The sequence below is a fragment of the Hyla sarda genome, chromosome 8 (genome assembly GCF_029499605.1).
Source record: "Hyla sarda isolate aHylSar1 chromosome 8, aHylSar1.hap1, whole genome shotgun sequence".
Lineage (NCBI taxonomy): Eukaryota > Metazoa > Chordata > Amphibia > Anura > Hylidae > Hyla > Hyla sarda.
In genome coordinates, this window is record NC_079196.1 from 80,913,037 (window position 1) to 80,937,230 (window position 24,194).

Genomic DNA, 24,194 nt, shown 5'->3' on the forward strand with positions numbered 1-24,194 from the left:
TATGTGTGTGCGCCTATCCCTATAGTGTAGTGTGTGTGGTAAGTGCAGTGTAGTGTATGTGGTGAGTGAGTGGTGATGCCAGGTAAAGGCCTGGGGCAGCAACACAATGGCAAAGGTGAGAGATGATGTTCTAGGGCAGCCGAGGTAACAGCAGCAGAGACTTGAGGCCTGGATCAGGAGGCCGGAGGTTCTGGGCAGTAGGCGCGGGATCCTCAGAGTCTAGAAGTGAAGAACATGTGATGATAGTTATCCCCCGAGGAGGATGTTCTTACCGCACCCAACTTGGTGACGTATAATTGAATCCGGTCACAAGGTGGGGGTTCTCTGTGTCCTCCGGCCACTGCAGATGGTGATTTTGTAGAACTGTCCCAAACGGCTTACATGGTGGCTTGGCTCTCCTCTCTTCCAGTTCCTCCCAGTGAATGATGGAAAAGAATGGATGCTTCCGGATGTTTCTGCGCACCCCCAGGCGCTTATCGGGATTCTTGCGCAGAAGTTGACTGATGAGATGTTCAATAGCAGCATCCATCCCGAGTGGAAATTTGGGCTCCTTTCTGGTGATGGCTTTGAAAACCTTCTGCTTGCTGTGGCTGATGTAAAATGGGAAGCATCCTGTCGCCATTCTGCAAAACACAACCCCAAGGCTCCACCAGTCAACGGCTGTGTAATATTCTTGTCCGAGAAGCACTTCAGGGGCCATGTAGTAGAATGTTCCTGTCACTCCGTCGATCTTACTAGAGGCTGTGACTCCATCTTGTGCCAGGCCCAGGTCAATGATCCGGATGTGGCCTTCTGCATCCAACATGATGTTCTCTGGCTTGAGGTCTCGGTGAACGATGTTATGTCCATGGAGGAACTGGAGGCCGCATACCATCTCTGCTGCGTAGAACCTTATGTTGTCGATGTCCAGGTAGCAGCAAATCCTGATCAAATCCTCCAAACTGCCGCCGGACAGGTACTCCGTGATGAAGTATGCACGCTCCAGAGACTGATGTGCAGCATAAAGGTGGCATAGAAATGGACAGTCTCGGGCCGCCAGGAGTATCCGCCGCTCTCTCTTGATGGTTTCCTCGTTGTCCTCTCTTCTGTTGATGATCTTTACAGCCATGTAGGTGTCACGGCCAGGGACTGATGCCAGGACCACCTGTGGAAAACAAATGGAAGACGCTCATTAGAAGACATCATAAGGTTGATATTGATCAGTGTTTCTCAATCGCGGTCCTCAAGACCCCCAACAGGTCCTGTTTTCTGGATTTCCTTTGTATTTTACAGGTGACACAATTATGGTCGCTGAACATACAGTTATATCACCTGTGAAAGACTAAGGAATTCCTGAAAACATGACCGGTTGGGGTCTTGAGGACCGCGCTTGAGAAACACTGATATTGATGGAGGGGGGGGGGGGGGGGGGGATCTGGTCTAGGAAAACTGCAAGAAAGAGCTATAATATACTGTAGATCCCTCTTTAGCAACAATTGTCTGTCCCAAAGTTTCCTGCAGCTGCAAATGCTCTAAGTTTTGTTCACCAATAGAATACCTAGCAGGTTTGGTGGCAGAATCCCAGTGGAATCGACTGTGCAAGGTGGCGCCAGCCAATGCGATGCTATAAAGGGGCGTTCACTGCATAGTGGTGATGCCGATGTGATAAAATCTAAAGTCATTCGGCTAATAGTAGAGATGCGGTATCCGACCTGCCATTCAGGTGCACAGAAGCAATAGATACAAAAGTTACAAAGATAGTACACGCACGTTCGGACAGCACTTTGAATCATTTATGTGTTTGCACTCTAATTGCCTGAGGCTCCATAAGTACAAAAGTAGGTATATGGTGCGCATGTTCAAGCAGCCTTATGGTTGCATAGGCAAAATAAATACAAATAAGGATATGTAATATATTAGGGCACCAAGTTGGCGTTTGCGAACTGCACATACAAGGGAAACTTGTGCCAAATGTAACGAATTGTAATATTAAAATTGTATTAACCCCTTAAGGACCAGGCCATTTTATACCTTAAGGACCGGAGCGTTTTTTGCAATTCTGACCACTGTCACTTTAAACATTAATAACTCTGGAATGCTTTTAGTTATCATTCTGATTCCGAGATTGTTTTTTCGTGACATATTCTACTTTAACTTAGTGGTAAAATTTTATGGTAACTTGCATCCTTTCTTGGTGAAAAATCCCAAAATTTGATGAAAAAAATGAAAATTTTGCATTTTTCTAACTTTGAAGCTCTCTGCTTGTAAGGAAAATGGATATTCAAAATATATTTTTTTTGGGTTCACATATACAATATGTCTACTTTATGTTTGCATCATAAAATTTATGAGTTTTTACTTTTGGAAGACACCATAGGGCTTCAAAGTTCAGTAGCAATTTTGAAATTTTTCACAAAATTTTCAAACTCACTATTTTTCAGGGACCAGTTCAGTTTTGAAGTGGATTTGAAGGGTCTTCATATTAGAAATACCCCATAAAAGACCCCATTATAAAAACTACACCCCCTAAAGTATTCAAAAAAACATTCAGTAAGTGTATTAACCCTTTAGGTGTTTCACAGGAATAGCAGCAAAGTGAAGGAGAAAATTCAAAATCTTCATTTTTTACACTCGCATGTTCTTGTAGACCCAATTTTTGAATTTTTGCAAGGGATAAAAAGGAGAAAATTTTTACTTGTATTTGAAACCCAATTTCTCTCGAGTAAGCACATACCTCATATGTCTATGTTAATTGTTCGGTGGGCGCAGTAGAGGGCTCAGAAGGGAAGGAGCGACAAATGGTTTTTGGGGGGCATGCCGCATTTAGGAAGCCCCTATGGTGCCAGGACAGCAAAAAAAAACACATGGCATACCATTTTGGAAACTAGACCCCTCAGGGAACGTAACAAGGGGTAAAGTGAACCTTAATACCCTACAGGTGATTCACGACTTTTGCATATGTAAAAAAAATATATATTTTTTTTACCTAAAATGCTTGGTTTCCCCAAAATTTTACATTTTTAAAAAGGGTAATAGCAGAAAATACCCCCCAAAATTTGAAGCCCAATTTCTCCCGATACAGAAAACACCTCGCATGGGGGTGAAAAGTGCTCTGCTGGTGCACTACAGGTCTCAGAAGAGAAGGAGTCACATTTGGCTTTTTGAAAGCAAATTTTGCTCTGGGGGCATGCCGCATTTAGGAAGCCCCTATGGTGCCAGAACAGCAAAAAAAAAACACATGGCATACCATTTTGGAAACTAGACCCCTCGGGGAACGTAACAAGGGGTAACGTGAACCTTAATGCCCTACAGGTGTTTCACGACTTTTGCATATGTAAAAAAAAATATATTTTTTTACCTAAAATGCTTGTTTTCCCAAAATGTTTACATTTTTAAAAAGGGTAATAGCGGAAAATACCCCCCAAAATTTGAAGCCCAATTTCTCCCGATTCAGAAAACACCCCATATGGGGGTGAAAAGTGCTCTGCTGGCGCACTACAGGTCTCAGAAGAGAAGGAGTAACATTTGGCTTTTTGAAAGCAAATTTTGCTCTGGGGGCATGCCGCATTTAGGAAGCCCCTATGGTGCCAGAACAGCAAAAAAAAAACACATGGCATACCATTTTGGAAACTAGACCCCTCGGGGAACGTAACAAGGGGTAATGTGAACCTTAATACCCTACAGGTGTTTCACGACTTTTGCATATGTAAAAAAATATATATTTTTTTTACCTACAATGCTTGGTTTCCCAAAATTTTTACAATTTTAAAAAGGATAATAGCAGAAAATACCCCCCAAAATTTGAAGCCCAATTTCTCCCGATTCAGAAAACACCCCATATGGGTGTGAAAAGTGCTCTGCTGGCGCACTACAGGTCTCAGAAGAGAAGGAGTCACATTTGGCTTTTTGAAAGCGAATTTTGCTCTGGGGGCATGCCGCATTTAGGAAGCCCCTATGGTGCCAGGACAGCAAAAAAAAAACACATGGCATACTATTTTGGAAACTAGACCCCTCGGGGAACGTAACAAGGGGTAATTTGAACCTTAATACCCTACAGGTGTTTCACGACTTTTGCATATGTAAAAAAATATATATTTTTTTTACCTAAAATGCTTGTTTTCCCAAAAATTTTAAATTTTTTAAAAGGGTAATAGCAGAAAATACCCCCCAAAATTTGAAGCCCAATTTCTCCCGAGTACGGCGATACCCCATATGTGGCCCTAAACTGTTGCCTTGAAATACGACAGGGCTCCAAAGTGAGAGCGCCATGCGCATTTGAGGCCTAAATTAGGGACTTGCATAGGGGTGGACATAGGGGTATTCTACGCCAGTGATTCCCAAACAGGGTGCCTCCAGCTGTTGTAAAACTCCCAGCATGCCTGGACAGTCAACGGCTATCTGGCAATACTGGGAGTAGTTGTTTTGCAACAGCTGGAGGCTCCGTTTTGGAAACAGTGGCGTACCAGACGTTTTTAATTTTTATTGGGGAGGGGGGTTGTATAGGGGTATGTGTATATGTAGTGTTTTTTACTTTTTATTTTATTTTGTGTTAGTGTAGTGTAGTGTTTTTAGGGTACAGTCGCACGGGCGGGGGGTTCACAGTAGTTTCTCGCTGGCAGTTTGAGCTACGGCAGAAAATTTGACGCAGCTCAAACTTGCAGCCGGATACTTACTGTAATCCTCCGCCCATGTGAGTGTACCCTGTACGTTCACATTGGGGGGGGGGGGGGGGGGGAATCAGTGCAAAACTACAACTCCCAGCATGTACGGTCTATCAGTGCATGCTGGGAGTTGTAGTTTTGCAACCGCTGGAGGCTCCGTTTTGGAAACAGTGGCGTACCAGACGTTTTTCATTTTTATTGGGGAGGGGAGGGGGGCTGCGTAGGGGTATGTGTATATGTAGTGTTTTTTACTTTTTATTTTATTTTGTGTTAGTGTAGTGTTTTTAGGGTACAGTCGCACGGGCGGGGGGGTTCACAGTAGTTTCTCGCTGGCAGTTTGAGCTGCGGCAGAAATTTTGCCGCACCTCAAACTTGCAGCCGGATACTTACTGTAATCCTCCGCCCATGTGAGTGTACCCTGTACGTTCACATTGGGGGGGGGAACATCCAGCTGTTGCAAAACTACAACTCCCAGCATGTACGGTCTATCAGTGCATGCTGGGAGTTGTAGTTTTGCAACAGCTGGAGGCACACTGGTTGTGAAACACAGAGTTTGGTAACAAACTCAGTGTTTTGCAACCAGTGTGCCTTCAGCTGTTGCAAAAGCTACAACCCCCAGCATGTACGGACAGCGGAAGGGCATGCTGGGTGTTGTAGTTATGCAACAGCTGGAGGCATACTACTTTGGCTGGGGATGCTGGGGATTGTAGTTATGCAACAGCTGGAGACACACTGGTTTGCTACTTAACTCAGTGTGCCTTCAGCTGTTGCAAAACTACAACTCTCAGCAGTCACCGACAGCCAACGGGCATGCTGGGAGTTGTAGTTATGCAACCACCAGATGCACCACTACAACTCCCAGCATGCACTTTAGCTGATTGTGCAAGCTGGGAGTTGTAGTTACACAACAGCTGAAGGTACACTTTTCCATAGAAAGAATGTGCCTCCAGCTATTGCAAAACTACAAGTCCCAGCATGCCCATAAGGGCATGCTGGGAGTTGTGGTGGTCTGCCTCCTGCTGTTGCATAACTACAGCTCCCAGCATGACCTTTTTGCATGCTGGGAGCTGTTGCTAAGCAACAGCAGGAGGCTGTCACTCACCTCCAACGATCCTCGCTGCACCAGGTCAGTCCCTCGTCGTCTCCGCCGCCGCCGCTGCTCCTGGGGCCCCGATCCCAACAGGGGCGCCGGGGATCGGGGTCCCCAGCACCCGGGGTGCACGTCCCGCACCCGCTCACGTCCTCCGGAAGAGGGGCGGAGCGGGTTGCGGGAGTGACACCCGCAGCAGGCGCCCTGATTGGTCGGCCGGTAATCCGGCCGACAAATCAGGGCGATCGTGAGGTGGCACCAGTGCCACCTCACCCCTGCTGGCTCTGGCTGTTCGGGGCCGTCGGAGACGGCCCCGAACAGCCTGTAATTCCGGGTCACCGGGTCACTGGAGACCCGATTGACCCGGAATCCGCCGCAGATCGCTGGACTGAATTGTCCAGCGATCTGCGGCCATCGCCGACATGGGGGGTCATAATGACCCCCCTGGGCGATATGCCCCGATGCCTGCTGAACGATTTCAGCAGGCATCGGGGACCGGCTCCGCTCCAGATGGTTGCGGGGGGCCGGTAAAACACATGACGTTCTCATACGTCATGTGTCCTTAAGGACTCGGAAATGGAGACGTATGAGAACGTCATGTGTCCTTAAGGGGTTAAAAAGAAAAAATAAGGAAATGTAAACAAAATTTAGGAAAATGATGAACAGCTTCTCCACCATCTGAAAAGATAGGGAAAAGGAAATAATGAATGGTGTAAAAGACAAAAACCACGATCCCTAGTGTGAAAGTGATTCATAAAGGTGGATGAAGAATGGGAATAGAGTGCGGAAACAGTACTAGGTTAATGTCACTGAATATCAGGCGGGTGCACGGTGGTTATGTAGCAGTTGTCGGAGTTGTATAGTAATTATAAAGCTGGGCTCCACAGCTCCCAGATTAGGTACCAAGAGGAACAAAGAAAAATGAAAAGAAAAATACTATAAAAATAGTCCACTATGTGGTATTGCAGTTTTCACGGAATTCATGGATCCAACATGATAAATAGTCTTAAAAATGGACAGAAGTCCCTACAAAAATGATGGGTCCAGAAACAATATATTATCCTCATGGAGAAAGAAGACAAAAATGGATCATCAGGAGGCATCAATGCGGGGAAACTTATTAGATAGTATAAATAAAGAGAATTTCAGAGGGTTCACTTACTTTATCTCCTAACTCTATGAATGCATTGAACAATGGATAGACATGTCTTTGAGTTGGTTGGGGTCAGTGTAGTTCTCATCTTCTGGTCCAAATAGGTTTCTGTAAGATTGTATTGAAGCCATAGATATCCATGTGATGTCACGCATATATAATTAATTATGCAAATGTGTGTCCTTGGTATTTTTTCGTTGTTGCAAGAAAGGTGGCAATATAATACATGAAACAATTAGAGGATCCTACGCTAAAGTCATAGCTGCATACACAAAAAAACGCGTATATGGACCAAATAGTACCATAAGTATAATAAACTTTATTGTTACACAAATGCAAAAAAATGACATACATCTAAAATCATATAAAATATATATGGATAAAAAACTGGAGATACAACTTCATGATACAGAGACAAAGAAAGGGGAGAACTGGAAAGACTCAGCAGTGCAATAAAGTATAAGAATTAAGTAAGCCTAAAACAGCCCACAATACCATACTTAACCCCTTAACAACGAAGGACGTAAATGTACGTCCTGGTGAGGTGGTACTTAACGCACCAGGATGTACATTTATATCCTAAGCATAAGCACGGGCATCGGAGCGATGCTCGCGTCATGCGCTGCAGGTCCCGGCTGTTGATCGCAGCCAGGGACCCGCCGGTAATGGCGGACATCGGCGATCCCGCGGATGTCCGCCATTAACCCCTCAAATGGCGTGTTCTACACGGATCACGGCATCTATGGCATCGCGGTCACTTAAATGGATGATCGGATCGCCCGCAGTGCTTCCGCGGCGATTCGATCATCCAGCACGGCAGCCGGAGGTCCCCACACCTGCCTCCTCTGCAGTCCAGAGCAGAAGATGACCGATAATGCTGATCAGTGCTAAGTCCTATACATAGCACTGAACAGGATTAGCAATCGAATGATTGCTATAAATAGTCCCCTATGGGGACTATTAAAGTGTAGAAATAAAAGTAAATAAAGTAAAAAAAATATGAAAAAACCCCTCCCCCAATAAAAACGTAAATTGTCCCATTTTCCCTATTTCACCCCCAAAAAGTGTTAAAAAAATATTTTATATACATATTTCCTATTGCAGCGTGCATAAATATCTGAACTATTAAAATAAAATGTTAATGATACCGTACGGTGAACGGCGTGAACATAAAAAAAAAAAAGTCTAAAATAGCTGCTTTTTTATAACATGTATTAAAAGTTTTATATAAGCAAATATGATATCAATAAAAAGTACAGATCATGGTGCAAAAAATGAGCCCTCATACCACCGCTTAAACGGAAAAATGAAAAAGTTATAGGTCTTCAAAATAGGGGAATTTTAAATGTACTAATTTGGTTAAAAAGTTTGTGATTTTTTTTAAGCACAACAGTAATAAAAAAGTATGTTATCATGGGTATCATTTTAATCGTATTGACCCAAAGAATAAATAACACGTCATTTTTACCGTAAATTGTACGGCATGAAAACGAAACCTTCCAAAATTAGCAAAATTGCGGTTTTCTTTATAAAATCCCCACACAAATAGTATTTTTTTGGTTGCGCCATACATTTTATGGTAAAGGGAGTGATGGCATTACAACAGACAACTGGTCACGCAAAAGACAAGCCCTCATACTAGTCTGTGGAGGAAAATATAAGAGTTAGGATTTTTTGAAGGCGTGGAGGAAAAAACGAAAACGTAAAAATAAAATTGTCTGCATCCTTAAGGCCCAAATGGGCTACGTCCTTAAGGGGTTAAATCGTACCTGTCAGATCCAACAAAAAAAAACTTTTTTTTAATATATCACTCAGTACCTAATCCTGACCATGTACATTTTTATGTGTCTAGCTCCTTTATTTATTTTTTTATTACACTTTTAATTTAGCTCATTAGCCTGAATTCCTCTCAAAGGGAGGGGCGTGGCCTCACTGTGCAGGTCTCCGCCCCCTCCCTCGTAAGCTGTCTGCTCACATCTCCCCTAGCATTAGCAAAACTACCACTCCCAGCTTGTATTCACTGACAGTAGCGGGACACAAGGTGACAGTGGGAGGATTTTTCCTCCAGCTGTGAGCCCTGAACTCACAGCTGTCAATCAAGAAAGTGTGTCCATGACATAGGTGATCACTCATGGACACAGCAGGACTAGTATGTGTCCAAGCAGGCAGGAGGGGAAGTTGTTTGACTGGCTTTTTCAGTAGGAAATACTGAAACATTTCTAATGAAAGCAATTGCAAAACCTGTTGGTTTTGCATGCTTTACAACATATCAAAAGTTTTTGTATCTGACAGTGCCCATTTAAACTAAATAGGGTAACTCAAAAAAGCACCCAAATAAATGCATGAAAGAGTAACCATGCAAAGTTATAATAGATGTATATAGAGATGGCACAGGGAGAAAGTATAGTAGCGGAAGCAAGGAGTTAAATATTGGCAAAGTGTGCAACAAACATAATTACCAACGTCACCCGACATTTCACCGCTCAAGGCTTCTTCCGGGGCGTAAACACAGGAAGTGAGCGACAGCTATTTATGTAAGGGAACGGCCAATCATGGATCCAAGACTAGAGCATGTGTTATTGAGAGATGTCCGCAAGTCGTGGACATCGCGAGATGGCCGTACAGTCTCAGAATACACAGCGTCCTGAAGGTCCACCCAGTAACGAAGGTAACCTGGATGCTAAAGGCACAAATATCGCGAGACACACGCAGGAGCGTATCCGAGTGTCGCGCTGCAGCTAAAACTATGGGCTGAAACTATAACACATCACAGCGGGAGGACCTGCCCAGTAACCAAGGTGATACAGCACACTAAGTATATATATATATATAATAATACTACATGCACCCAGGTATGGCCACCTATATAAATAATTAATTAATTGAATACAAATAAGGACATGTATAAAGAATCCAAAATATACCTGAATAAAATAAGTATTATTTCCAAAGTGCCGCACTGCACATCATGGCAGTGCAGCCAAAGGAAAACACGTAACATGAAAAAGTGAGTGCCAAAAAATAATAAAGGGGAGTAAAACCAAAATAAAAAAATGTGTGTGAAAAAAACTAAAAGTGACACACACCAATGTGCATGGTGAAAGTGCAATAGTGAAGGTGAATACAGACCCACCTGTAAGAAAAAACTGAAATTATTCCAAAAACATTTTTATTATAGAAGCACATGTGGTGTGTCATATTACAACATCAACCAATGTGAATAACAAAGGGGGGGGGGGAGGAGGGGAGCGGAAATCCATGCAACCCCATTCTAAATAATAATAAGATGGCATATATTGTGACATTAAAGATATATAGTTGCCATAAAGCATATACATGTATGATGGATGAAAAAATAAGGATAATTGACAGGGAACAATGGTAAGGCAAAATATATATATATATATATATATATATATATATATATAAATTTCCCCAACATCTCATGTGATGTCACGCATATATAATTAATTATGCAAATGAGTATGGTCGGTATTTATTTTTTATTTTTTGCAAGACAGGTGGCAACCTTATGTGTCACATGTGGGCCATATAAAGTAAGTGGTGTGGGGATCCTACAAGTGTTCCTCGGTCCACCCCCAGGAATATCCAGGCCAGTTACCTTAATTTAATTGGACTACAAAAGGGTTCAACCAAGGAAAACAAAGGTAAAATATACATAATAAATACCATCTGACCCCCAAGTAATGCATAAAAGAAAGAAAATGTGCAAAAAAACAAATACAACAGAGCATACAGCGATAGAGGGAAAGGGAAAAAACCAGACAATAATGAATAGAGAACCGTAATACCATAGGGGGAAACTTTTTGTTGCACTTTATTATTGGATTTATATTTGGAGTCCTATATACAATACATGTGAAGAGATATTATTATTTATTACCCGCGGTATTGGAGGAACAATTTACAGTGATATAACATCAGCACATATGCACTTTTAGAAATCTATTTTATTTTATTTAGTATTCCAGCACCCATTATAAAGACCTGCTTAGAGGAAGAGCTGTGTAGTTCCCATAGCAACCAGTTTGCTTCTTTTATTTTTCAGAGGCCTTTTTAACTTGGTTGCTATGGGCAACTGCACAGCTCTTCCTCTGCACAGGTCTTAATAAATCCCCCCTATATGTACTGTTTACATACTGCAGCAGAAGACCCCGCTGTGATAAAAAGACATTGCGGTCTATTTTATATTATTGAGTATTCCAGCACCCATTATAAAGACCTGCTTAGAGGAAGAGCTGTGCAGTTCCCATAGCAACCAGTTTGCTTCTTTTATTTTTCAGAGGCCTTTTTATCTTGGTTGCTATGGGCAACTGCACAGCTCTTCCTCTGCACAGGTCTTAATAAATCCCCCCTATATGTACTGTTTACACACTGCTGCAGAAGACCCCGCTGTGATAAAAAGACATTGCGGTCAAGAGTGTTGCACCTCCTCTTCTCCCTGCGTCTGGTTTCCTGCACCCACACCATCTTGGGCATCCCAACTTCCATCCGCCAGGACACTGTACATGGAGGTTCCCCAAGGGATCCGTTCACACCTAATACCAGGTTCAGGCCCTTCAGGTAGTCTTATATGGGTTTGCATAACCACTTAAACCACCAGGGACATATTATTGTGGGATTACAAGTACCAGCAGACCCACCTTACCACAACACTGCAACCCCCCCCCCCAACACATATCCAGCCTGAGATGGTTGATAACAGAAATTAAGATGGAGACAGAACTTACTTTGCCGAAGTTGCCTCTACCCAGGACTTGGTGGAGGTTGTAGCGGCTGATGGTAAGCCTGGGGTAGGGGTCCGATGTTCCTTGGCTGCTCCCAGGTGTTGGCTCCTCATCCTCTGATCCTCCATTCTCATCTCCTCTCCTCCTCTTGACTCCATCCTCGCCTTCCTCTTCCCTCTTCCTCTTCTCCTCCTCACCATCTTCTCCATGTCCAGTGGACACCATCCCAGGTGTTGGCTCCTCATCCTCCGATCCTCCATCGTCATCTCCTCTCCTCTTCAAGACTCCATCCTTGCCTTCCTCTTCCCTCTTCCTCTTGCCTTCGCTCTTCCTCTTCTCCTCCTTGCCATCTTCTTCATGTTCAGTAGAAGCCATCCCAGGTGTTGGCTCCTCATCCTCCGATCCTCCATCATCGTCTCCTCTCCTCCTCTTGACTCCATCCTCGCCTTCCTCTTCCCTCTTCTCCTCCTCGCCATCTTCTCCATGTCCAGTGGACGCCATCCCAGGTGTTTGCTCCTCATCCTCCGATCCTCCATCGTCATCTCGTCTCCTCTTCAAGACTCCATCCTCGCCTTCCTCTTCCCTCTTCCTCTTGCCTTCGCTCTTCCTCTTCTCCTCCTCGCCATCTTCTCCATGTCCAGTGGACGCCATTTCCGCAGTTCTCCTTCAGTCTGTAGACCTCGGTCCAGTCACGTCGGTCGCCAGCAGAGAGTGAACGGCAGTTGGTCGTGTGCAGGTGATGTCATCAGCCACAGAATGCTCAGGTGGCACCTGCCTGACACTGGCCCTATAGACCTGCTCAGCCATATACAATGTGATGTGGGCATCATGAAGGACATCTAGGGTTGGCCTTAAGTTGGTTGGTACCCTGTACAGTTTGGACCTTATGATGGACCACAGTGGTGTCCAAACTATGGACCTCTAGATGTTTCAAAATTACAACTCCCAGGTTTGTTGGGTGTTGTAGTTTTGCAATATCTGGAGGACCACAGTTTTGATACCAATTGGTTTAGGCACCTATTAAGGTGCTTGGGGTCCAAGCTCAAGGTGTAAAGTACATTGGGCACCTCCATCAGTAAAGACAGGAGATGCCCCTTGTGCCCTGGTGCAGGTCGCATACCTCTGTTCATGGTCTAAAGTTAAGAGGAACAGTAATAATTCATGGATGGTTCTTCAGTGTCTGGGGCTAGGTGGTGTAACTGCTAGTGGTATATATTGGCACAGTGGTGGTATAGGTGGTATATATAGATCTATGTAAAGTTAGAAATAATTTTAGTGAATAAAACACACACTTGTGAGCATGTAAGCCTATTTAGCAATATGTTCCTATTACAACTATTCCTTTAAGTCTGCTGCACACACAGCACCAGATATGATGTATAGCAGCAGTACCCAACGGGCAGACCGTGGTCCAGATCCAGACTGCAACTGCCAGACATCCGGATCACTAGCCAGCTCTCCTCTCATTCATTTGTATTGGTGTCTTTAAGACACTCTAAGGGGCAGGCAAGTTGCAGGCAAAGTGGCGTTTGTGCGCCAAATTTATTAAATGGTGCATGGACGTTGTTGAATGCCCGCTAAACTGCCCAGTTCTTATGTCGCAAAGCAGTGGTGGGCTGTGTGACAATTGTATTAAATGTCACATGGACCCTAGTACAATTGTCGCATTAGGACGACATATAGGGCAGGGTTGAATTGCCCTGTGATTTCTTCAAAATATGGTCCGTGCTAATTTTTTGCAACTTTTCGCAGAACAGTCGCACATGATAAATTAGTGACCACTGCACAAAGTGATCGAAATCAGATTGGTTTGTGGTAATAAAAATTTTAAATTCTAAATAAAATGTTGCAGGAAAAGTTACACGGAACCTGCGACAAATTTAGACAAAAAAAAAGCTGTATACATATCTTGATAAATTCCCCTCTTTGTTCCCTTCTTCTGTAATGCAGGCAGCGTGATTATTTAACTACACAGTTCATAGTGGGCAATGTGGTACAGGTCATAGATGCGTGTTACATATTTCTTGGGGCACAGTGGCACAGTTCATAGGGATATAGTGGCTCAGTACATTGAGACATATTGGTACAGTTCATAGGGGCACAATGACACAGCTTATGTGGCATAGTGGCACAGTTTATGGTGGCATAGTGGCACAGTTCATAGGGACATAGAGGCACAATACATGGGGGCATAGTGGCACATTACATGGAGACATATTAGTACTGTTCATAGGGGCAAAATGACACAGCTTTTGGGGAAATAGGGACACAGTTTATGGGAACATAGTGGCACAGTTTATGGGGGCATAGTGGTGCAGTACATTGTGGCATAATGGCACACATCATGGGGGAACAGTGGCACAGTTCATGGGCGTATAGTGACACAGTACATGGGGGCATAGTGGCACAGTTTATGGGAACATAGTGGCACAGTACACTGGGGCATAGTGGTGCAGTACATAGGGGCATAGTGGCACAGCTTATGGTGGCATAGTGGAACAGTTTATGGGGGAATAGTGGCAAAGTACATGAGTGCATAGTTACACAGTTCATGAGGGATTAGTGGCAAAGTACAGGGAGGCATAGTAACACAATACATGGGGGCATACTGGCACAGTTTATGGGGGCATAGTGGCACAGTACTTGGGGGCATGTGGCACAGTACATTGGGCCATAGTGGCACAGTACATGGGCCATAGTGGCACAGTATATGGAGACATACTGGTACAGTTCATAGGGGCACAATGGCACAGCTTATGGGGGCATAGTGGCACAGTTTATGGGAACATAGTGGCACAGTCTATGGGGCATAGTGGTTCAGTACATGGGGGGACAGTGGTGCAGTTCATGGGGACATAGAGGCACACTTCATGGGGGCACAATGGCAGATCTCATGGGGGCATAATAGCACATCTCATGGGGGCATAATGACACATCTCATGGGGGCATAGTGGCTTATTACATCGGAGCATAGTGGCACAGTACATGGGGGCATAGTGGCACAATTAATGCAGGGGCATTGTGGCACAGTTAATGTGTGGGCATAGTGGTACAGTTCATAGTGGGGCAAAATTGGCATGGGGGCATAGTGGCATCATTCATTGTGGGGGCACAGACATCATTCATTGTTTTAAGGGACACAGAGGTACAATTATTCACTACATGGCACATTGTTTGGCAATATTATATTGGGGGCACAGTGTGGGCAGTATTAAACCATGGGAACAGTGTGTGGCAGAAATATACCAGGAATTTGTGGAAACAAACGGAGGTGTTACCTTGTGCCGGTACCAATAGAAAGACAGTACATGTAGTCACACAGAGCGCTAATGTACCTGGCGATGTTGGGCTTAGAGCTCAACATCTATTTTAGCATAAAGTAGCAAATTTCGTCGCGTGGCCGCCCCGGACCTAGATCCACCTGCAGAGATATGGCTGGAGGATGCTTGCGTTACCATTGGAGGAGTCCGAACGGAGGAAAAATCCCAGATTGGTTTGGGGACGCACACCGCTAGCAGTAAATCCACCACGAGCACCGTAGATTAATATTGGATTTTTAGACAATGCAGGCGACGCGTTTCAAGAGCGCCCGCTCTCTTTATTAAGTCTCTTACAGAAATGACATATTAGCTACATTTTATACACAATTCATTTGAAAAAGCCCGGGAGATTCCTGGCTTGATGACGTAACCGCAGGTAAGACATCATATCCTGTTCACATTGGTAAGTATATAAAATATATCTCTAAAACCTAATGTAAATATTAAATATCTTTAAAACCTTATAAATCTTATAAAACCTTATAAATATAAGTTCCAGAAAACAAGCTATAAGAGAAATACTATAAGAGAACATGCTATAAGAGAAATACCTGTGGAGCTGCTGGTAGGGATACAAGTTTTACTGCCAAATGTCCCCAGAAGATTCGGGATTCGAGACCCAAAGTAAACTGATAATGAACTTTTATAGTATTGTTAGCAACCGCTATATATTTTCATTAATGCTAAGATATATTTGATTATTTTTATGATAAACCTCTTGGGATATCTTTTGATAAAGGATTTATGTATATATGTGTACATATATCCACCTTCTACAGGCCCTCAGACTGGAGGGACATATAGCTGAAGAAGATTTAATCAAAAAGTTTTAAAATTACCTACGGCATCTAAATAAAACGAATCCTTATATTAATATTACAGGAACAAATACCCTTTCCATTTTATATAATGTTTTACTGCAGATCAGTATATTCTTATACAACCTATGGATACATGTCTGTCACGCTAATTTTAGTCGTCACGTCCCTTACAATGTTGTACCACACATCATAGGAGTAATAGAATGTCATTTTAATCATTTCTCTATAATTGCACTAAGTTGGAGTATTATGTCTCGATTGGCTGCATATACTTACCAATGTGAACAGGATGTGATGTCTTACCTGTGGTTACGTCATCAAGCCAGGTATCTCCCGGGCTTTTTCAAATGAATTGTGTATTAAATGTAGCCAATATGTCATTTCTGTAAGAGACTTGAAAAAGAGAGCAAGCGCTCTCGAAACGCGTCGTCTGTATTATTCAAACAAAAAATCCAATCTTAATCTACTGTGCTCTTGGTGGATTTACTGCTAGTGGTGTACGCCCCCAAACCAACCTGGGATTTTTCCTCTGTTTGGACTCCTCCAGCGGTAACACAAGAAATATACCTGGAGGAACGTAGCAACAGTAATATATTTAGGGGCACAGTGTGTGGCAGTATTATACCAGGGGCACAGTGTATGGCAGTAATATACCAGAGGCACAGTGTATGGCAGTAATATACCAGAGGCACAGTGTGTGGCAGTATTATACAAGGGGCACAGTGTGTGGCAGTATTATACCAGATGCAAAGTGTATGGCAGTATTATACCAGGGGCACAGTGTGTGGCAGAATTATACCAGAGGCACAATGTGTGGCAGTATTATACTAGGGGCACAGTGTGTGACAGTATTATACCTGGAGCACAGTGTGTGGCAGTATTATACCAGGGGTACAGTGTGTGGCAGTATAACACCAGAGGCACAGTGTGTGGCAGTATTATACCAGGGGCACAGTGTGTGGCAGTATTATAACAAAGGCACAGTGTGTGGCAGTATTATACCAGATGCACATTGTGTGGCAGTATTATACCAGGGGCACAGTGTATGGCAGTAATATACCAGAGGCACAGTGTGTGGCAGTATTATACAAGGGGCACAGTGTGTGGCAGTATTATACCAGATGCAAAGTGTATGGCAGTATTATACCAGGGGCACAGTGTGTGGCAGAATTATACCAGAGGCACAATGTGTGGCAGTATTATACTAGGGGCACAGTGTGTGACAGTATTATACCTGGAGCACAGTGTGTGGCAGTATTATACCAGGGGTACAGTGTGTGGCAGTATAACACCAGAGGCACAGTGTGTGGCAGTATTATACCAGGGGCACAGTGTGTGGCAGTATTATAACAAAGGCACAGTGTGTGGCAGTATTATACCAGAGGCAAAGTGTGTTGTCTACTCTGGTTTGATAAATATGGTGACTGGCATGGTGCAAAAATAGTGATATAAGTGCCCAATGTGTCCTTTCACATTGTATCAGGAGGGTTTTCTAGGTGTGACATATAGGTTGGTGGCACTGTATATAAGGTGCTTTCTTGCTGGTACTGTATATGGAAGACTCTCTTAGTGACACTGTTTATAGACGACTCTCTTAGTGGCACTGTATATGGACAACTCCCTTAGTGGCGATGTATATGGAGGACTCTCTTAGTGGCACTGTACATGGAGGACTCCCTTAGTGGCCCTGTTTATGGAGGACTCTCCTAGTTGCACTGTATATGGAGGACTCTCTTAGTGACACTGTATATAGACGACTCCCTTAGTGACACTGTATATGGAGGACTCTCATAGTGACACTGCATATGGATGACTCCCTTAGTGACACTGTATATGGATGACTCCCTTAGTGGCACTGTATATGGAGGACTCTCTTAGTGGCACTGTACATGGAGGACTCCCTTAGTGGCCCTGTTTATGGAGGACTCTCTTAGTTGCACTGTATATGGAGGACTCTCTTAGTGACACTGTATATAGACGACTCCCTTAGTGACACTGTATATGGAGGACTCTCATAGTGACACTGCATATGGATGACTCCCTTAGTGACACTGTATATGGAGGACTCTCTTAGTGGCACTGTATATGGAGGACTCTCTTAGTGGCACTGTATATGGACGACTCTTTTAGTGACACTGCATATGGACAACTCCCTTAGTTACACTGTATGTGGAGGATTATATAAGGGGCTCTGAACATGTTCACATTAGAAGACACAGTAATTTTGATGGTTCCATTACACTCAAGGTGGCGCTATTACGTTCAGCTGTGACCAGTGACTGCTGCTATAGTATAAAACGGAAACGTTATATGACACAACCTTAAAGGGTTTATCCCAATATTAATAGTTATCTGGAACTTCCTGCTGCCATTCTGCCTGTGATAGTGGTTTCCAACCAGGGTGCCTCCAGTTGCTGCAAAACTACAACTTCCAGCATGTTGAGACATCCCACTGTTCCAAAGATCTGTCAAACGCCAGTGGGGTGTAAATGCTCACTGCACCCCTTATTCAATTCTGTGAGGGGTGTAGTTTCCAAAATGGGGGTCACATGTGGCATGGGGGGGGGGTTCCACTGTCCTGGCACCACGGGGGGCTTTGTAAACGCACATGGCCCTCAGCTTCCATTCCAAACAAATTCTCTCTCCAAAAGCTCAATGGCGCTCCTTCTCTCCTGAGCATTGTAGTGCGCCAGCAGAGCACTTGACGTCCACACATGGGGTATTTCCATACTCAGGAGAAATGGGGTTACAAATTTTGGGGGGGATTTCCCCCTATTACCCCTTGTAAAAATGTTACATTTGTGGGGAAAAAAGCATTTTAGTGAAAAAAAATTTTTTTCATTTATACATCCGACTTTAACGAAAAATCTTCAAACACCTATGGGGTTTTAAGGCTCACTGTATTTTTTTTTTTTTTTTGCTGTTATGGCACCTTAGGGGCTTCCTAAATGTGACATGCCCCCAAAAACCATTTCAGCAAAATTCTCTCTCCAAAAGTCAAATGTGACTCCTTCTCTTCTGAGAATTGTAGTGCGCCAGCAGAGCACATGACGTCCACACATGGGGTATTTCCATACTCAGAAGAAATGGGGTTTCAAATTTTGGGGGGCTTTTTCACCTATTACTGTGGTATCGCATACCGTACCTTGGTTAGGGGTCCCCAAAGTCAGAGTTCCTTGTAACTGTGGGATTCCGCTTCTTAGTTAAGATACAGTGATCCCTCAACTTACAATGGCCTCAACATACAATAGTTTCAACATACAATGGTCTTTTCTGGACCATTGTAACTTGAAACCAGACTCAACATACAATGCTACAGACAGTCCACCTCTGTGAAATGTGTCAATGGCCGGAAGAACTGACCAATCAGAATGGACATTTTACTGGTAAAACCCCTGTATTACTGAAGTGCATGCACTGACTGGCTGGTGGCGCCCCCTACAGTACAGGCAGGTATTACATGTTCTGTACTATTTACCTGTACCAGGGCTAGCTGCTCCTTTGGACACCAGGTGAGTGCGACTCCATGTTACTTTTTCAGGACATTGTGTATTCTGTACAAAACTCTGAAGAAGCTCCTGTCCTCTACATAGACGTGCATTTCCCAACCAGGGTGCCTCCAGCGGTTGCAAAACTACAACTCCCAGCATGCCTGGACAGCCTTCGGCTGTCCGGGCATGCTGGGAGTTGTAGTTTTGCAACAGCTGGAGACACCCTGGTTGGGAAACCCTGACAGACAGTGATTTACAGCTCCCAGCAGCTCTTTCTTACTTTTATATGTAAGGACTTGCTTTATCTATATTAGTTATCTACTTATTTTTCTTTAATCCTACCTTTTCCTATTTTTGGATGACATTTTGGTGGCTTCAGAACCAATTACCAGGTTTCCATAGAGTTATGGTCTCAACATACAATGGTCTCAACATACAATGGTCATCCTGGAACCAATTAATTTTGTAACTTGAGGGATCACTGTATTTCAAAAATAAATGTAAATACTGTATAGAAAGTGTATACTTACCTGCATAGCGTCGCAGGACCTGTGGGTCATGTGACTCGGGTTAGAACTCTATGGTAGGTAAAAGGACCTTTGGAGGTTCTGGGTGATGTAATACCCACAATGCCTTGTAAAGCTGATTGACAGATGGTGTGGACCAATCCTTAAACGGCCAGCCCCTGCCCATATAAGGGAGCTGCAGCCAATAGACTCGTCTCTTGTTCCTGCGCTGCCAAGCAAGCAACATCTCTTCTGCTCTTGGGTTGCTGACACTTCATGAGGTAGGACCTCCGCAACTTGCAAAGACAAATACTAGGCCACAGCCTGCCGGCCTTGGCCATAAACGAAACCGTGAGTTCTTACAACTTCCCCGCTTATGCTAGCGAGACCTCTGGACCTAAACATAACCCTAAATCCAGCGGATCTGCGCATACTAAATCCTACTAAAACTTACAAAAGTCCCAACCATACGTCAATCTCAGCTAAGCTGTATATAGACTCTGTTATAAAGACTGTTCCTGTATTCGCATGTTACAGAAAATCTTCAGTAAAGTTTACGCAAGTTGTGGACAATACTTTATTCTGCATCTACCTATCGCTTTTGGGAAGGATGGCGATAGGCCAAGCCATACAGCATTTAACCCTCACCCTGGCGTCACGACTGACAAGAGTTAATTATAACCGTGATATACCTCACAGCAACACCCCAACTGCCATACACCCCCCCCCCCAAGGCACCACATTACTCCTTGTAAAAATGGTAAATTTGGGGGGAAAACAGCATTTTAAAGAAAAAAAAATCTAATTTACACATCCGACTTTACCGAAAAGTCGTCAAACACCTGTGGGGGTGTTAAGGCTCACTGAACCCCTTGAGGGGTGTAGTTTCCAAAATACTATGCCATGTGTTTTTTTTTGCTGTTATGGGGCTTCCTAAATGTGACATGCCCCCCAAAAACATTTCAGCAAAATTCACTCTCCAAAATCCCATTGTCGTTCCTTCCCTTCTGAGCCCTCTAGTGCACCCACAGAACGCTTTACATACACATATGAGGTATTTCCTTACTCAAGAGAAGTTGGGTTACAAATTTTGGGGAGCTTTTTCTCCTTTTACTCCTTGTAAAAATTCAAAAACTGGGTCTACAAGAACATGCGAGTGTAAAAAATGAAGATTTTGAATTTTCTCCTTCACTTTGCTGCTATTCCTGTGAACAGGGCTGCCATCAGAAATTTTGGGGCCCCTTACACAGCTCAGGCCTGGGCCCCCTGGACACCCCTCACAATACCGCCAATTGCACATATCACGTTGCGCGTCCTATGACGTACAACCTGATACCAGTATCAGCATTACAAATCGGCCTTCTACCCACATGCACTTTTATCCCCTTCCCCCTTGATCAACCCATTGTGCTATATACATCATTTGCCCCCCCCTCTGATCCCCCCTGTGCCACTTTATTTCCCCCCTCTGATCCCCCCTATGCCACTTTATTTCCCCCCTCTGATCCCCCCTGTGCACTTTATATCCCCCTCTGATCCCCCATGTGCCACTTTATATCCCCCCTCTGATCCCCCCTGTGCCACTTTATATCCCCCTCTGATCCCCCTGTGACACTTTATATCCCCCCTCTGATCCCCCGTCCCACTTTATATCCCCCCTCTGATCCCCCCTATGCCACTTTATTTCCCCCTCTGATCCCCCCTGTGCACTTTATATCCCCCTCAGATCCCCCCTGTGCCACTTTATATCCCCCTCTGATCCCCCTGTGAACTTTATATCCCCCTCTGATCCCCCCTGTGCACTTTATATCCCCCTCTGATCCCCCCTGTGCACTTTATATCCCCCTCTGATCCCCCCTGTGCACTTTATATCCCCCTCTGATCCCCCTGTGCACTTTATATCCCATTCTTATCCCCCCTGTGCACTTTATATCCCCCTCTGATCCCCCCTGTGCACTTTATATCCCCCCTCTGATCCCCCTGTGCCACTTTCTATCCCCTCTGATCCCCCCTGTGCACTTTATATCCCCCTCTGATCCCCCCTGTGCACTTTATATCCCCCTCTGATCCCCATGTGCCACTTTCTATCCCCTCTGATCCCCCCAGTGAACTTTATATCCCCCTCTGATCCCCCCTGTGCACTTTATATCCCCCTCTGATCACCCCTGTGCACTTTATATCCCCCTCTGATCCCCCCTGTGCCACTTTCTATCCCCTCTGATCCCCCCTGTGCACTTTATAGCCCCCTCTGATCCCCCCTGTGCACTTTATATCCCCCTCTGATCCCCCCTGTGCACTTTATATCCCCTCTGATCCCCCTCCGTGCCACTTAATTCTGTTTCTACCCAATGCACTTTTCATTAAAAATGATATTATCTTTATTCTGTAATTCTATAGGATTACACCAATAACCAATTTTTATAGGCTTTGTTTTATTTTACTATTTTAAAAAAAAATTACTTTTTGTACAAAAATTTGTATAGTTAAAATCCTCCTCTTCTGACCCCTATAACTTTAGAATTTTCCCATATACTAGAATGGGTCAGGGCGCACCTTTTGCGCTTTGATCTGTAGTTTTTACTGGTACCATCTTTTATTTTTGATGGGACTGTTCGATCGCTTTTTATTAATTTTTTATCCGGGGGCCTGGGCCACCTGGGAGCCATCGCCCCTTACTGGAGTACTGGTTGTACCCCCTTGATGGCGGCCCTGCCTGTGAAACACCTAAAGGGTTAACAAACATTCTGAAGGTCATTTTTAATACTTTGAGGGGTTCAGTTTTCCTAATAGGGTCATTTATGGGGTATTTCGAATATGAAGGCCCCTCTAATCCACCTCAAAACTGAACTGGTCCCTGAAAAATTATGATTTTGAAAAATTTTAGAAAAATTTGAAAATTGCTGCTGAACTTTGAAGCCCTCTGACGTCTTCCAAAAGTAAAAACATGTCAGCTTTATGATGTCAACATAAAGTAGACATATTGTATATGGGAATCAATATATCATTTCTTTGGAATGTCTATTTTCCCTACAAGCAGAGAGCTTAAAAATTAGAAAAATGCTACATTTCCAAATTTTCCATGAAATTTTTGAATTTTTCACCAAGAAATGATGCAAGTATCAATGAAAGTTTACCTCTATGTTAAAGCAGAATATGTCACGAAAATACGATCTCTGAATCAAATTCATAAGTAAAAGCATCTCAGAGTTATTATTGCATAAAGTGACAGTGGTCAGATGTGCAAAAAATGCTCTTAGACATACCCCGCCCCAAGACATCTTATCCCCCTCTCCAAGGAGAGGGGATAAGATGTCTGATCGCAGGGGTCTCTTCTGCAGCTCCCCGGGCCATCAGCTCTCCGGACCTAAGTTTGCTCTGTGGCTGATGACAGGGGCCGGCTGTTCGTGATGTCATGGCTCTGTCCCCTCATGACAGCACACCCCGCCCCCTTTATGCAAGTCTATGGGAGGAGGTGTGTTAACAGTTACGCCCCCTCCCATTGCATTAAGGGGGCAGGGTGTGACGTCATGAGGGGGCGGAGCCATGACATCACGAACTACCAGTCCCTGAGCTGATGACTCGGGGGGGGGGGGGGGGAAGGGGGGATTGCAGGAGAGATTGTGGGGGTCCCCAGCAGAGGGATCCCTGCGATCAGACATCTTATCCCCTATCCTTGGATAGGGGAAAAGATATCTAGGGGCAGAATACCACTTTAAGGTGAAAATGGGCTTGGTCCTTAAAATGGGAAATGGGGGTGATTCAAACTTTTACTAGAGAGGATTATACACATTTATCACCTGTACCTTCTCAATCTGACCCACCCTCTGATCCCCCCTGTGCCAGGACAACTTTATCTAGGTGGGATGACTGATCTGTGGGAGAGAGAAAAGTGACCTCACATTTTATTTACATTTTGTTTTATTTTACTACTTTAGAAAAAATGTTTTAACCCCTTAGGCTAAGTTTCCACTTTTTGGAAAACTACCACTGCAGTTTTTGAGCAAAAGTCAGAAGTGGATCCATAAGGGAGGAGAAGTATAAGTCCTTCCTTTATATGTCCTTTCCTTTTGAATACACTTCTGGCTTTGGATCAAAAAATGCAGTGGTAGTTTTCCAAAAACTGCCAGAAGAAAAAACAAGTGGAAACTTAGCCTCAAGCTGCTTTATACTACTGAAAAAGTCCTTTTCTTTTTGAATTTCCTTTCTGTCTGACCACAGTGCTCTCTGCTGACACTTCGGTCCATGTCAGGAACTGTCCAGAGCAGCATAGGTTTGCTATGGGGATTTTGTTCCTGCTCTGGACAGTTCCTGAAATGGACAGAGGTGTCAGTAGAAACCCAAACAGAAGCTGATGAGTACGGGAAGGATTTCGATTTTTAAACAGAAGTAATTTACAAATCTGTTTAACTTTCTGGCACTAGTTGA

At 44.0% G+C, this 24,194-nt stretch overlaps 1 protein-coding gene across 1 annotated transcript; it reads right to left on the reverse strand.

Moving 5' to 3' along the window:
- Positions 1 to 6: 6 nt before the first annotated feature.
- LOC130284691 (protein kinase C theta type-like) lies at positions 7 to 12,405 on the reverse strand. The gene is made up of 2 exons (XM_056535327.1): positions 11,635 to 12,405; positions 7 to 1,144 (listed from the first exon to the last, which is right to left on the reverse strand). Exons 1-2 carry the CDS (start codon positions 12,280 to 12,282, stop codon positions 269 to 271), a joined length of 1,524 nt encoding a protein of 507 aa, XP_056391302.1. The 5' UTR covers positions 12,283 to 12,405; the 3' UTR covers positions 7 to 268.
- Positions 12,406 to 24,194: the final 11,789 nt, after the last annotated feature.